The 14,643-nt window shown below is 34.3% G+C and overlaps 1 protein-coding gene across 1 annotated transcript; it reads right to left on the bottom strand.

Annotated features, from left to right (window-relative positions):
• Positions 1 to 2,088: 2,088 nt before the first annotated feature.
• LOC135117902 (cuticle protein 3-like) lies at positions 2,089 to 7,008 on the bottom strand. Its single transcript, XM_064038336.1, has 4 exons — positions 6,936 to 7,008; positions 6,118 to 6,268; positions 4,055 to 4,282; positions 2,089 to 2,647 (listed from the first exon to the last, which is right to left on the bottom strand). The coding sequence occupies exons 1-4, from the start codon at positions 6,942 to 6,944 to the stop codon at positions 2,532 to 2,534; spliced, it is 504 nt and encodes a 167-aa protein (XP_063894406.1). The 5' UTR covers positions 6,945 to 7,008; the 3' UTR covers positions 2,089 to 2,531.
• Between the last annotated feature and the right edge of the window lie 7,635 nt (positions 7,009 to 14,643).

Below are 14,643 nucleotides of genomic sequence, written 5' to 3'. Positions count from 1 at the left end.
CCCATATGCGGCTCTTTGGCCCAAATATCTACACAAATGTTTCTTCTGGTCTAATCGCTATAACAAATAGTAACAAATTGTGGGCGAACATTTCTAAATTGTTATTATTTCTACCCTATAATGTCCCACTGCTGGGCAAAGGCCTCCCCATTTAGCTTCCACACTTTCCGATCTTTCGACTGAGTCCATCAGTCTCGACAGTAGGCGTCACGCCCTCTCTTCCAGGGCCTACTCCGCCTGCGGTGTCCATCCTGGGGTGTCCATTTAACATTTCTAAAATGTCAGCAAATGTGCAACCTCTATTCACGAACACATGCTAGCAGTGGACTTACACCGATGCGTAGGTACACTTTTTTGTGTGTGATCGATCTATTGCCGTATCTAAATACGCATAATAACAGTATACTGACAAAGATTAATATCGAAAACACCCAAGAAGCCCTTTAGTGTAACGCAACAGCTCATTCAAACCAAACATTAGATATGATCGCTAAGAAAACAGCATCCTTAACAATTTTAGACTTATGAAGCAACAAAGACATATTATCAAAGCATGATTAATGCACGGATTTAAGAGCACTGGATGTGACCTAAGCCTAATAATAACACTTAATTATCGCGACTAAGATGGATCGATGTGCTTGGCGTTGCTTTAGACTTTATATCTAGGGTGAGGCTTGTCGAAAGTGGTGACAAAGAATAGAATATAAAGGTTAAGCAGGAATTGTGTTGGTTATAGAGTCTAGAGAAATGATTAATGTGTTTTGTAAGGATGGTATTATAGAAGGATGCGTAAGAATAGAGTTATGGTTAGAGCATTTTGGGGCTATTTGATTGTCAATTTTTATCTCATGAGTCAGCTTGTGTAAGACAAGACAACTTTTTTGCAGGGTGAAAACGAGAATGTGAGTCTTGCATTAATTAGAGGGTTATTTTTATTACCCCATTATTGTAATTTTCTTCTTCTAATTTCATTCAAGTTACTTAATGTTATTAAAAAACTGCTTTTAAAAACAAGGCTTTTGGAACAGACAAAATAGATCATCTGAGATTCAGTAAGAATTATTTAATATTTTTTGAAATATAGGAAGAAGTAAATACGTAGTTAAGTGATACATAAATACATTTTAAGTGCAGATAAGTTTCAATTTACAGTTTTTTTTACTGCCAGCTGTAAAAATAGCAGTATTTTTGCGACACAATTAATCATCAAATAATATATAGACATTGTATTTTATAGGACTAATCTGGTTTTAAAACATTTCAACAGCAGCATACCAAGAAACGGTTCATTCACTACTATTAAAACTATCAAGTGCAATAAACTAAATTTTATGACTGTGACTGTGTCCCATGAGTCATATGTGATACACACTTATTGTTTAACTATTGTGTCTACATCGTGGACAGTGAAGTGGTTAAGTATAGCACCCGCCAATTTTTTTGTCGTCTCGGGACATTGCGCGAGTCGCTGTACCGAAACCATTTTATAATCTGCTACACAATTACTGCCTGCAGGCGGGTAACTTCAAAATCCAAAAGTTCTCATATGAAAAATATTCATTATGTAAACTTATTTGTCAATCTTACTTGACTTGAATTACTCGTATTAATGCAAGTCTATAAAATTATATTACTTTTTATCATCATTGAAGATTGTAATACTTCTCTAATTTAATGAATGAGAGCCTTATACTGATCATCCATGATTTTATTGATCTTTAGGATTAGTTGCTAATTCTTAGGCAACATACTTTCAATGTAGAGATTTATTGTAAAGAAAACCACTTCCGGTTCATTTTTATTTATCTTTATCACAATATGAAAATGTAGAAAATAATTTTCCAAAGTACCGAAATGTATAAAAAGGTTTTCTCGATTATTGTAGCTTTTGTGTATCTAACTTATTTGGCTTCAGTTATAATAAGCCCGCACTCAATTCAATTAAAATTTAGATACCAACAATAAAAATGTAACACAATACATCTTGAAAAAAACTGAAACTATTTCTCAGTTCTCAAATTACAAGATCTCGGGAAACTGAACCGTGAAGGTCATTATTACGAACGTGTAAAAATAAAACAATAATTAAAAACATTATCAAATATCATTGCAACTTTATTGCTTCAATATACAAAATAACGTACAGAAGATCAACTCAAAACGTGTGACGAAAAAACTGTTTAAAATCTTACATGAAACCCCGTATTTATAGTAAACCTTTATAAAGCAATAATTGATCAACATTGTTGCGCAACAAAAATGTTGCATCAATCGAAAACTTGTCAACTGCCAGTATCGACCATGCAACACGCAATATTGCTAGCACATGTTGACGCAACTTTTTCACAAAAGTTTACCACAAACATGATGCCTAACACTTTATACAAAAACCCAAGTTTTTCAATCACACGTTACATTTGGTCTTCTATAATTTTCTTTTTACAGTATATAATATATTCTTAATCTATATCAAATGGCACTGTACAATGTTGCTTGCTGTGTTGCTGTGTTTACTGGCCAGTAGGTGCTCAGTAGCGACGGTAGGGATTGTAAGGGTTGTAAGGGTTGAAAGGGTATCTCGGAGACTGGTACTGCTTGCGGGCTAGGATGACTCCGGGAGCGTATCTGGCATCGTGGTAGCTTCCTGTAATGTGGAAAGAGAACATTTTAAGTATATGGCTTTAAACATATCTGTCTTAGCATAATACTTGGTACCTATAGAGCTGAAGTATTTGTTTGTTCGATTAAATGCGCTAATCTCGGGACTTACTGAACCGATTTGAGAAATTATATCAGTGTTAGTTGAATATATCAACCTCTCAAGTATGAGGGCGCGGGTTCGATCCCAGGTCAGGCAAGTACCAATGCAACTTCTCTAAGTTTGTATGTACTTTCTAAGTATATCTTAGACATCATTGACTGTGTTTCGGATGGCACATTAAACTGTAGGTCCCGGCTGCCATTGAACATCCTTGGCAGTCGTTACGGGTAGTCAGAAGCCAGTAAGTCTGACACCAGTCTAACCAAGGGGTATCGGGTTGCCCAGGTAACTGGGTTGAGGAGGTCAGATAGGCAGTCGCTTCTTGTAAAGCACTGGTACTCAGCTGAATCCGGTTAGACTGGAAGCCGACCCCAATATGATTGGGAAAAGGCTCGGAGGATGAGTTGAATATCTCGGAATCTCGTGATGCGGGTGTAATCTCAATGGAAGCCAGTATTATTTAAACATCATCAAATGATAAATATTGATTCAATTTTTCAGACTGAATGCTATAAGAAGTTCCTATCTATCACACTGAAACATTAAGAGACCGAAGTACTGAAAGCTTAAAACTTTGTGACAACAAGTCTACATAATTGTCACTAAAAACTAACCTAACTAAACTAATTAACACAAAATATCCTTAGCCGCAATTACTCACTTCTAATCACATTATGACTAGAAGTGACTTGCAATGAGGTGATAATTACCGAGTTATTAAAAAGCTATCTAGATTAATGGATATGTCATCTGTGTTGGACGAGACAGAATGTTGATTGACGCTTGATATCAGCTGTGTTACTTTTTGTGGGATTACTAATTGACAATTTGAAAGTAAGTACGGCTATAAACTGCTAATATTATCAAGATTGAAAAACCCTGTACGGTATTTGAGTTACACTGAATTCTACAACATGACGAAGTATGTGCTTATGTAGAACAATTGTTTGTGTGACCTCTGGTATGTATGTACTCTATTGCAAGGAAACGCGATAGGATTTTGTTTGTGTTTTCTTTCCCGTGATACGATTGATAGTCAGATATTCGTTCTTTTGAAAAAACTGACAAATGAAAATTGAAACATTTTTCTGGAAACAAAACTAACTTCTCATATCTGTATTTTTTACGTAATTTTTAACTTTATTTTAATTCACTTATATATGCAACATTTTTGGCATACCCGACTTGTTTTGGTTGTATATTTTTGAAGAACCTAAGCTTTCTGTCCATTTTTTTCACCTTAGCTGCAGCTTTAGCCACATTTTAACTTAAAAAACAAAAGAATCTCACCATCATCATAAATGCCAGCGGCTTCATCTCTAGCATTCTCTTGCAGTGACCTCGCAATAGCCTCCGGAATGGGCGGTGGGGTGGGCAGATGAGCACCCTGAGGCTGGAAGCCGTTGGCATCAGCCGTATACCTCACGGAGTAGACCTGGCCATCGTCACCAGTGTATGAGTAGCCGCCGGCTGCCTGGATGCCGTTGGCTTCGACTCCTGCTTCGTCAGCGTGGATGCCTGGAAGATGAGGAATGGTTTGTAGTAAATGAGTTTGATCTCCACAGTCCACACACTGAACGTGATAACTCACTCCATATAAGATCATTTGGCCTATTTAGCTTACATAAATGAGTCAATACGCGTACTAGTAATTGTAAATCAATAGGATTTTCCTATGTATGTAGAAGTTACATATGGAAGCGAAGGTTTTTTTGGATTTAAAGCAGTAAAAATTTACGACTTTAAGTTACAAAAAGGCACTTAAGTATAGTTCTAACTTGCCAATGCCAGTGTGGAGCTTGAGTCATTTCAAATTCTTACACTTATAAGAAGTATAAATATGATAATTATCTATTAATTTAGTGTTACAGATTAACTTGCCAAAACTCGCAAACTAATTGTGAAAATTACAAGTCTTCTTCGAGCAAGCTAACTAGGCAGATCTTATCTAACACTTTATAACTGCTTGAGCGTAGGTAATCTGCAATTATGTGCAACTTGCAAATAATATGGATCGTTCTTATAAACGCGTGGATACACAGACTTTACATAAAGTCCGATTGGTAACAATTATGTTTAATCAATATTTTGGTCAAAAGTGGCATCTCACTAAGTGGTTCTTTCTTTAATAAGGGTAATATTTTGACTCACTAAATTCTTTATAACCTTGCAATACTGGAAAAAAATTGTTATAATTTTTTTTCTTAAGAATACAGAAAAAAGAATCGAATCGGTTGGTAGACAAAGGAGACATGTCCTAACAAACATCTTTCGGAAGGCGGCTAAAAGTTAACACTGATAACAAGAATAATGTTACGACGCACTACATCAAGTTTTATAAAAAAATATAGTAATCCCCTCACGCGTACAAATTATACATTTACTACTACAATTACTCCAACGGTCTACACCTAGCCTTAAACTATATTCTTCAAATTAGGTCCAACGCAAAGTTGCGTAAAGTTTAGACGCACCCACGTTTACTAAGATTGGGTTAGTATAAGACGCATGATGATGCGTTTATGCAAGTATAGTGAGCAGATAATGAAGTTTTATGCCTCATATATTATGTAGAACGGTGTGCGGAGGTATTTAAATAAGCTTAGCTTGTGGTAATGCGTGTATTTACACGGTAAATAGAAGTTAGTAATGGCGCGTTTTCAGATATTGTAATTATTGCAATGTCGGAAAGCGCGCTGTTCCCCGTGTTTCAACCCGTAGGGAACTCAATCCTGCATTCAATTTAAAAGTGGCCTTTGGTCCATTTTCAGGCTTACAATATCTTTAGGTAGGTATATGAAATATTTAGTTTATGTGTGTATCACATATTAAATTTCGATAAATAGTATTGGCGTGACAAAGCGTCAGACTATGTGAGATCTAATGAAATGATTTTGTAAAATATTTTTCTATACTAATATTATAAAGAGGAAAACTTTGTTTGTTTGGTTGTAATGGATAAACTCAAAAACTACTGGACGGATTTTAAATATTATTTCACCATTAGTAAGCTATATTATCTGCGAGTAACATAGGCTATATTTTATCCTGGTGCGGGCAGTAGCTCCCACGGGACGCGTTTGAAACCGCGGGAAAACGGCTAGTTTCCAATAAAAAGTAACGTTATTTACGGTGTCATCAGCTATATTTTAATTGGGTTCACGAAGAACTTCTCTCGGGAAATTAGTGAAACAGCGAGATACTAGTAATAAATATAATGGACTGGATTAAAATAACTTATTTAGTAGAAAAATATCAGGTATGGGCTTTCTTTTTCATGGCTCCCAAAAGTCACTCCCTTCTTTCTTCTATTATTAAAAAATATATACAAAAATATTACAAAAATTACTCACCATTATCCGTATCGAAAGCATAGTGGTATCCCTTCTCGTTGACCTCAGATTCAGACCTCAGGATGTTAGCATTTCTGTCTAACACGGATCGCACTACGTAGGGAGGTGCGTAACCCGCTGCGCACACGCTGATCAGAGCGGTTAAGATGATCTGGGGGAGAAAATGGGGCTGGTTAAAATTGGGGAAGAATTTGGGGTTGGAGTTGATGAAGAAAATTCTGTATTTTTGTAGAATTAGGGGTGGATATTTTGGTTTATTTATTACTAAAAGCGAAACCCGTGTCCAAACACGGGTTTCGCTTTTCAGTCTGTTTTTCCCTTTTATTACTATTTTGAATATGTTTTCGTGAGGTTTTACTGAAACTTTTATGAGTTCAAATGTGAAATTGGCGAGAAAGGGCAACGCTTTTGTAAATTTTCCGTAGCACTTTTCTCGTAGGTATGTATTTAACAAGTTTTTAGTTTTCCGCGAGCTTTTATTCTCAGCTGTACTTTTTTCACAGCTTTTTGCAATAGCAAAGGTTTTATAATTATTATTATTTAATAAACCACGAGAAGTAAGTATCTCATAACAATTGTAACAACACTTCATAACTATTACGATAACAGTTATAATAATGTAATCTTTATTTAATAACAACAATACACAATAAAACGCCGTGACAAAAACCGTTACACAAATCACGAATTCCAGATTTGAATAACACAATAAAAAAAGTTTATCAACACCAAAAACGAGTTTTGTGACAAAGAGGTCTGATCGACACGGATTGTCGTGATTTTTTTTTTATTATTAAAGATTTACAGTCTACACCTACCAACTTCATGATGTTTTCTGGTCTGAGGTTGGCAGAAGAATGCTGGTTTTGGTCCTCGCTTCACTATATATAGGTGTCGACCTGATAATCTCCTGTGTCCCAAGGTCATGGTCAAGTGAAGTCGCCTTAGAAAATCTGATTCATAGACGCGGATGTTTTTTTTTTTAATTAGGACTCACTGGAATTTGAAAGGGGAATCCAAGTTCTCATTTTGAAAACGTGTGTGATAAACGTTAGTGATGCAATATAACTAATTGCAATTTAATTTATTGTACTCAAAAATCGATATTCAATTTATTTTTTATTAAATCGAACAGCTTTTTGATTGTTAACTGTCAAATATTTCATATAAATCAATTATTATTTAATTGTTAATTTCCGTTTCTTGTGTGGTGGTATTAAATTTTAATCAATTAACAATCAAAAAGTAATTTAAAGTGTGGAATACAAAAGCTCAAAAAACGTGTGATAACCGAGTTCTTTTAAAAAACTTGCTATGGTAGCTTCCTAATCATATCCTCGAACATTTTAAAGATATTTTAATTATCATTTGACCTAGAGACCCCATTTGGACCATTGACAGGATGATTTGGGGGGCTTAATCGTCAAATGAGAACTTCTGCTTTAGGTGAGATTAGATGTTAGAATTTACCCAATACAACACACCCATGTATTTCAGAAGAAGACGTCGCCGGAAGACGCTGAATGCAGGTCGCTTTCAACAGGTATCTGTGGAGATCAAAGGGGGAGGCCTATGTTCAGCAGTGGACGTCCTATGGCTGAGATGATGATGATGATGATGATGTATTTCAGGAGACATCTATGTTCTATACCTAGGATATCCCAACAATGCCCAACCAAGAACATTTCTAGTTATCTCTTGGTCTTATTATAGAAGCTTGATTCCAAAAATAACTATGCAAATTAAGCAGACAAGTCCTAATCTGAATAAATTAAAAAGTTCAGAGGTGCCAATTTAATTTTGCTATTGTATTCCTAGATAGCATGATGACTATCAGCTTTAATATAAAGTGAACCTCGTATGCTTAATGGTTACGTTTGTCAACCGGTAACTATGTATATGTAGTTTAGTTGAAAAACATCCTTGTACGTTATATTTATAGATCCAGTTGTCAAAATTATTCTTACTTTTTAGAGCACAACTCATTAATCCTACTAGTAAAACTGATACAAAAATATACTAAGTAAATGAAGTCATATTATTCCTGGGTTCTTATTTGAGGATTAAGAGGATCTCTAAAGTTAAAACTCACGTTCTCGGAGCTCCCGGTACGAGCTAATACACTGCATTAAAAAAAAAAACGAATCAGCCTGGAGCCATTTGCTTACAGTACAAAAATTGCTATGATAAGCAATGGTCCACAGCTTTCATCGACATGTAGGTAACTGGCACACACTTTACTACGATGGTAAATAAAACAAAAAGTTCAGAATACTGCAAAAAAGGAAGAACAGCCAAGACAGAACTTAAGTTAAAAGGCCTATGCAAAGATTTTTTCAAATATAAATATTTTGGTAGATACTAATCCTAAAGTCATAGGTGACTTAGCTAAGAATAGATCTATTACAGAGCAATGCAGTCCTATTTGACCCCTAACAGTCGTGCATTTAAAAAACCGCATCGAATTGAAAATATCTGAAATGCAGATGCAATTTATGCCACGAATTGCAATCATAGCTTGATCTTGCTCTAATTATTAAAGATAGAGTGAGACTTAAACAATTGAGATGCAGTTTTTGTAAGACTTAATCGTTTTTAAGATCAGTCTAGAATGATAAAATAGGAACAAATTATTATGTTCATAAGTAGATAACTGTATGCTCAGTATTTTTTAAATCAAAAGACTACGTAGTATGTCTGTTTTAAGTTAGGTGCATATGTCTTATCTGCATTCATTAAAAATACTTTGTAGATAGTTTGTACTTAAAGAAGTCGAATTTTACTTAAATTAAAATAGTATATTTCATGTATTTCGAAGAAACCTCAAAGTTAATTAACAATTAATCTACAGTTTTATCTCCACAAAGACCTATCATAAAAGGAAACATAATTGTTTGTAACTATAAAGGCTCCGAAAGAAGTAAACTGATTTGCAAAAAAAAAATCACTTTTGAGAGGCTACACAATCCTGCCTGAGCGACTAACTTTTATCTGGATTCGAAAAGAATTTTCTCCAAGACACGACGGACGCCGCGGTAAATTAGCTAGTATTAATTAAAAATGCATATAAGATTTGTCATTAAATCGAAGCTCAATCAAATAAAATGGAATGCCAGACATCCTGGTTCAAACCATTTTGATTGATTGCCATATTAACAGTTGAATATTATAATTTTAAACCTAAATTTAAAACTATATTATTTAGGTTTTACTATATCCTTGGAATTATCGATGTATTTTATATGTTAAGATAATGATATTTTAACTGTCTCTAATTAGTTTTATTGGCACAACTTTAAGCTCGTCTAATCTATCATTATTGGTATTTTATTGAAATACAAACTTGGTTGCATATTTTAAAGCAATCTGTTTAAACAAAAAGTGTCTATTTGTTTGTTTTCTTACTTATTATTTAAATAATTTGGTTCACTGTGTAAAGACAGACATTATGATGCTTAAGATTACTTTCCTAGTCTATCAGACTAAGATTAGGCATAAGGACTCTACGTACTTTAATACCAATACATTTTAAGGTTTTATAACAATAAAAATTTGCTACTGCTACCTATAGTAAAAGTTATAAGTAACTGAAAACAGTTCAATGAGTCGGAGCAGAGAAAATCGAGTTAAAAATAATATCACAGACTTCATGTAAAATATAACGGACTAAAGTTGATATTTTAATATAATTTATTTTTACTACGTAGGTGGCCTAAATGTTGACACTTGAATGTCACATTAAAATGTAAGTATAACTATCAAAATAACCTCAAAAAATATACATAAAACACGAAAATCGTATGCCTATTCCATTATAACAAAACAAATTATCATACAAATGTGCTCAAACGAATAAAAGAACTATTTCAACTTCGAGAATTACGTAATAATCGATAAAAAGTCTCGATATAAATCATCGATATATGTTTCGGATACTCCGAATATGTCAAATTAAAATCGATGGCTGTTATAAATGGGGCCAAGTTCTTTACTACGTTTTGCACAATGTATATAGATGAAATTTTAGTATTATAGAGCTTTATAGGCTTTATATTGCCTATTTTATGATATGGTTTTCGAAATCTGAGGCTATCAATCGATATTGAACTTGCCATGCTTTTTAGTTGCAACATTCTTTTTGTAAAACTTATTTTAAGGCTTTCAATATATTTTCTTATTTCTTATATTGAAAATTGAATGAAAAGGTAATCATTCAGGCCCTTTTACTGGAAAAGTTTCATCATTGTCATCTATTAGTAGAGATAGTCATACATTGTTATTATAAAACTTAAGTGGGACCACAGGTCTGATTAAAACCAAGGTTTCAGATATTAATTTGTTTCAAGATAGCCCATTAATCGAAGAGGTATTTCTCAACGGACGCAAGCAAAACCACTAGCAGAAACCAGCCGCTGATATAAATTGTCAGCACATAACTAATATCTATCTAATTAATAATGATATAATTAATTGTGACAATAATGATATCAATGGTATTTTATAACTGTAATTACTATCGACACATATGGCATTCTATGAATAGAGAACATATCTTTGATTTTACAGTAACAATGAGAAAATGCGTCATTATCTCTGCCTTGCACGAGACTACTGACTCTAGGACCTTTTGTAAGAATGAGTGCCTTTAAGAAGCCGACTCGCCCTTTGGCTGTACTTTAATTGCCTGCCATAACCATCAATTTTTTCTCTATAGAAATGTAATTATTTCAATCCACAGTATTAGCCAGCCCAGAGATCATCAGAAATAAAAAAATATCTACCTAGCATTTCCCTTTCAATCTAACTGGATGCAGCTGAAAACCATTGTTTTACTTGGTAAAATTTCAGAGCTCTAGAAGGCTTATCAATACTAATAAAACCAAGTTTTTTTTTATTACTTTGTACCCTGAAAGCTCCGAAACTACTAAACCGATTTAAAAAATTCTATCATTGTTTGGAAGCTATATTATCCCCGAGTAACATACGCTATATCTTATCGGAACGTTAGTGAAATTCGTCAATTAGCTAGTCTATAATCACATATAGACTCGCAAATTTTTATATGTTCAACAGTAGTTACGCTATTTTACCTAGTTATCTATGTAATCTTTGCCATCCAGCGTGGCAATGCAGCCAGCCTTTTGGGCACGATCCCAGCTGACAGCGATGCGGATGAATATTTGGTACTTAGTTTTAATATTTCCCTATCATAAGATCATTTGTAAAACTATTGATTAAAATACTCATGTAATCTTGTAGCTAAAACACATAAAAATATCTCGAGATTCTTTAATTAACCGTGGTAAATGATGCCTCACCTCGCTTCGGTATAGGAAACTTTTTAATTACATCATTAATCAGCCATCTATATGTAAGAATGGAGTAAATACTATTTTTTCAAACCGCAATGTACATTATATGCTACGTGAGCTTACTGGAAATTGCTAACTTTCGATCCATGATAGGCTTGCATTAAATTATAGGAAATTAATGCAAAAAGGTCTGACTGAATGGAACAGAATTACTGATATACACTACCATTAGAGGAAAATCCATTATTTTCAGTTACTTATTGCTAGAATTGGCAAAAAATATATATATTAAACAGTCTATTCTTAATAAATACGAAGCTAAAGAGTTCGTTTGTTTAAACGTGCTAATCACAGGATCTACTTGGGCCGATTTGAAAAAAGTATTTGAGTGTTAGATAGTGCGTTCATTAGGGAAGGCTATTTATCCGGGCGCGTGAAGTAATCCAACTGGACGCGGGTGAAACCGCTGGCTGAAGCTAGTTACAAAAAATATACAGCTACATACATTATCAAAGTTATTTCTACGCATTGATGCAGATGAAAATAAATCAGCAAATATGGTTAACAGCTATTTTGTAAACCTAGGGAAAGACTTAGCGACAAAAATACTACAGCATAATACAAATCTATCAACCTACTCTAGTCTGGAAACAACATGTAACTCCATATGCATTTTAGAAACCGACAACTCTGAAGTTGAGCGAATCATTGTCAATCTGAAATCAGGCTCTGCTGCAGGGATTGATGGTATTTCTGGAAATCTTCTAAAATTGACTCGCAAAATCCTAGTCCCGTATATCACCCACATCTGCAATCTCGCGATCTCCACCGGCGTTTTCCCTGATGCTTTCAAAACAGCGTTAGTTCACCCTATTCACAAGGGGGGGAGCAGGGACGGTGTCGGCAACTATAGGCCTATATCCATATTACCAAGTATTTCGAAAATTTTAGAAAAAATACTGAACAATCGTTTGCTTACTTACCTCCATGCAAATAACCTTCTATCTGATAACCAATATGGTTTCAGGACTGGCATTTCTACAGAAGATGCGGTAATTGCCTTCTCTGAAAGGGTAACTAAGCTAATGGACGATAAACAAAGGTGTCTTGGTATATTTCTGGATATATCGAAAGCTTTCGACTCTGTCCCTGCGCCCATACTCTTATCAAAATTGGAGCACATGGGGATACGTGGTGTTGCACTGGATATTTTTACTAGTTATCTTAAAAATCGATACCAGCTTGTTAAAATAGGTGAGGTTACGAGTGACAAAGCCAAAATTGAATACGGCGTTCCACAAGGAAGCATTTTAGGCCCAACTTTGTTCCTTATCTATATAAACGATCTGTGTTCGCTCCCTTTAACTAACTGTTCGGTGTTTACCTATGCTGATGATACAGCTTTACTTCTTCATGGCAAGACTTGGAGTGAAACAGAAAAATATGCTCAGACGGCATTAGATATGGTCATGAATTGGCTAAATAAGAACTTGCTAACCATGAATGCAGATAAGTCAAAGCTAGTTTATTTTTCTCTAAGCAATCGATCTCAGCCTAATACATCACTTGCCATTCAAGCCCATGTCTGTCCTATGCACCAAATACGTTATTCCTGTACGTGTCCTTTTCTGACACTCACACCTTGCATAAAATACCTGGGAGTGCTAATTGATAAACACCTCAATTGGTATAACCACATAGAGAACTTAGTGGCTCGAACACGAAAGCTCATATATATTTTCAAAAAGCTTCGCTGTTCGGCTGACACAGATACACTTATGTTGGTATATTTCTCACTTTGCCAATCTCTTCTCTTGTATTGTCTGCCAGTATGGGGTGGCGCTTGCAAGACATACTTTCTGAAATTAGAGAGAGTACAGAGGGCAGTTCTTAAAGTTATGTTTTGCAAGCCCTTCAGATATCCCACAGTGGAACTTTACAGGGAATGCAAGGTACTGTCAGTGAGAAGGTTATATGTGCTACAATGTATATTACGAAAGCATCGTTTGCCTGTCCAAATAAGTTTTAAACGTCGCGCAGATATTGTTTTTCCACCAGGAAGGCATAATAGCACTTTCGCAGAACATCAATTTACCTATCTCAGTTGTAAACTGTACAACAAAATAAATAGAGCTCTCCAGATCCACAAGCTAAACTATCATGTATGCAAAAATACTGTGAAAAAGTGGTTGATGGGACAAACTTATGACCAAACAGAAAAATTGCTTGTTACCCAAATTTAAAAAGACTACATACTCACACACGCATATAAACATTCTTAGACACATATTCTAACCTTCACACACAAACACGAACACACACACACACACATACACTTCACACCACACCACACACACAAACCCTTACACACTACATCACATACACATACTCCTTTTGTATGACTAGTGAGCATTTTTTACTATTTTTACTATTAAGAAAGCTAGTTTTAAATTGTCATCTTTTTCACCTTTAGCTTAACTTAAGAAGGAATCACTGACTCCCAAGTCACAGGTTATAAACCTAGTTTGGGAGCCAGGAGACCTACTATTCTTGTCACCAACTTTTTGGAAATAAATAAATTTTATTTATTTATTTATTTATTTTCCAACCACACTAGTTTTTCGGATTACATCGAGTGTGTCTCAAATAAAGCTACAACTTATTGACGCCTAAACTTGAAAATGAAAATCACATACCTCTGAAGACTTTAAAGTTATCAAAAGGACAAAATACCCGTTCCATGTATGTTTTTGTTCATCATTCGAAACAACGTGACTTTTAAATAAAACAACGTGACTGCTAAAAAAGTACTAATTACAAATTAGTAGTAGTGTTTTTATAACTTGAACGTCAATTGTTTTCTAATTATAGCTCAAAAGAGCGTGTACCTTTTGTGTGACTTGATTATGAGCATAAATATTGAGGAAGCAATAATCATAATGATACTTAAATACTGTATTTTTGATTTAGGTATGTTAAGGAAAATGAGACCCATCTTTAAATGTCATCATTTTTATCTAATTTTTTCGTCTTGTAAAATAGTTGAGTACCTACAATTTTCTTAACAAGACAGTCATAAAACTATTTCATATTTAAATACCTAATCATTTGATAAACTATATTTAAATATAATACTTAATCATTTAGTATTCAAATTACTGCTTTTAAATATTAATAATTATCTAAAAAATATTGATATTTTAACTTTAATACT

The sequence above is a fragment of the Helicoverpa armigera genome, chromosome 15, assembly GCF_030705265.1.
Source record: "Helicoverpa armigera isolate CAAS_96S chromosome 15, ASM3070526v1, whole genome shotgun sequence".
NCBI lineage: Eukaryota > Metazoa > Arthropoda > Insecta > Lepidoptera > Noctuidae > Helicoverpa > Helicoverpa armigera.
This window is presented reverse-complemented; position numbering and strand designations above follow the sequence as displayed.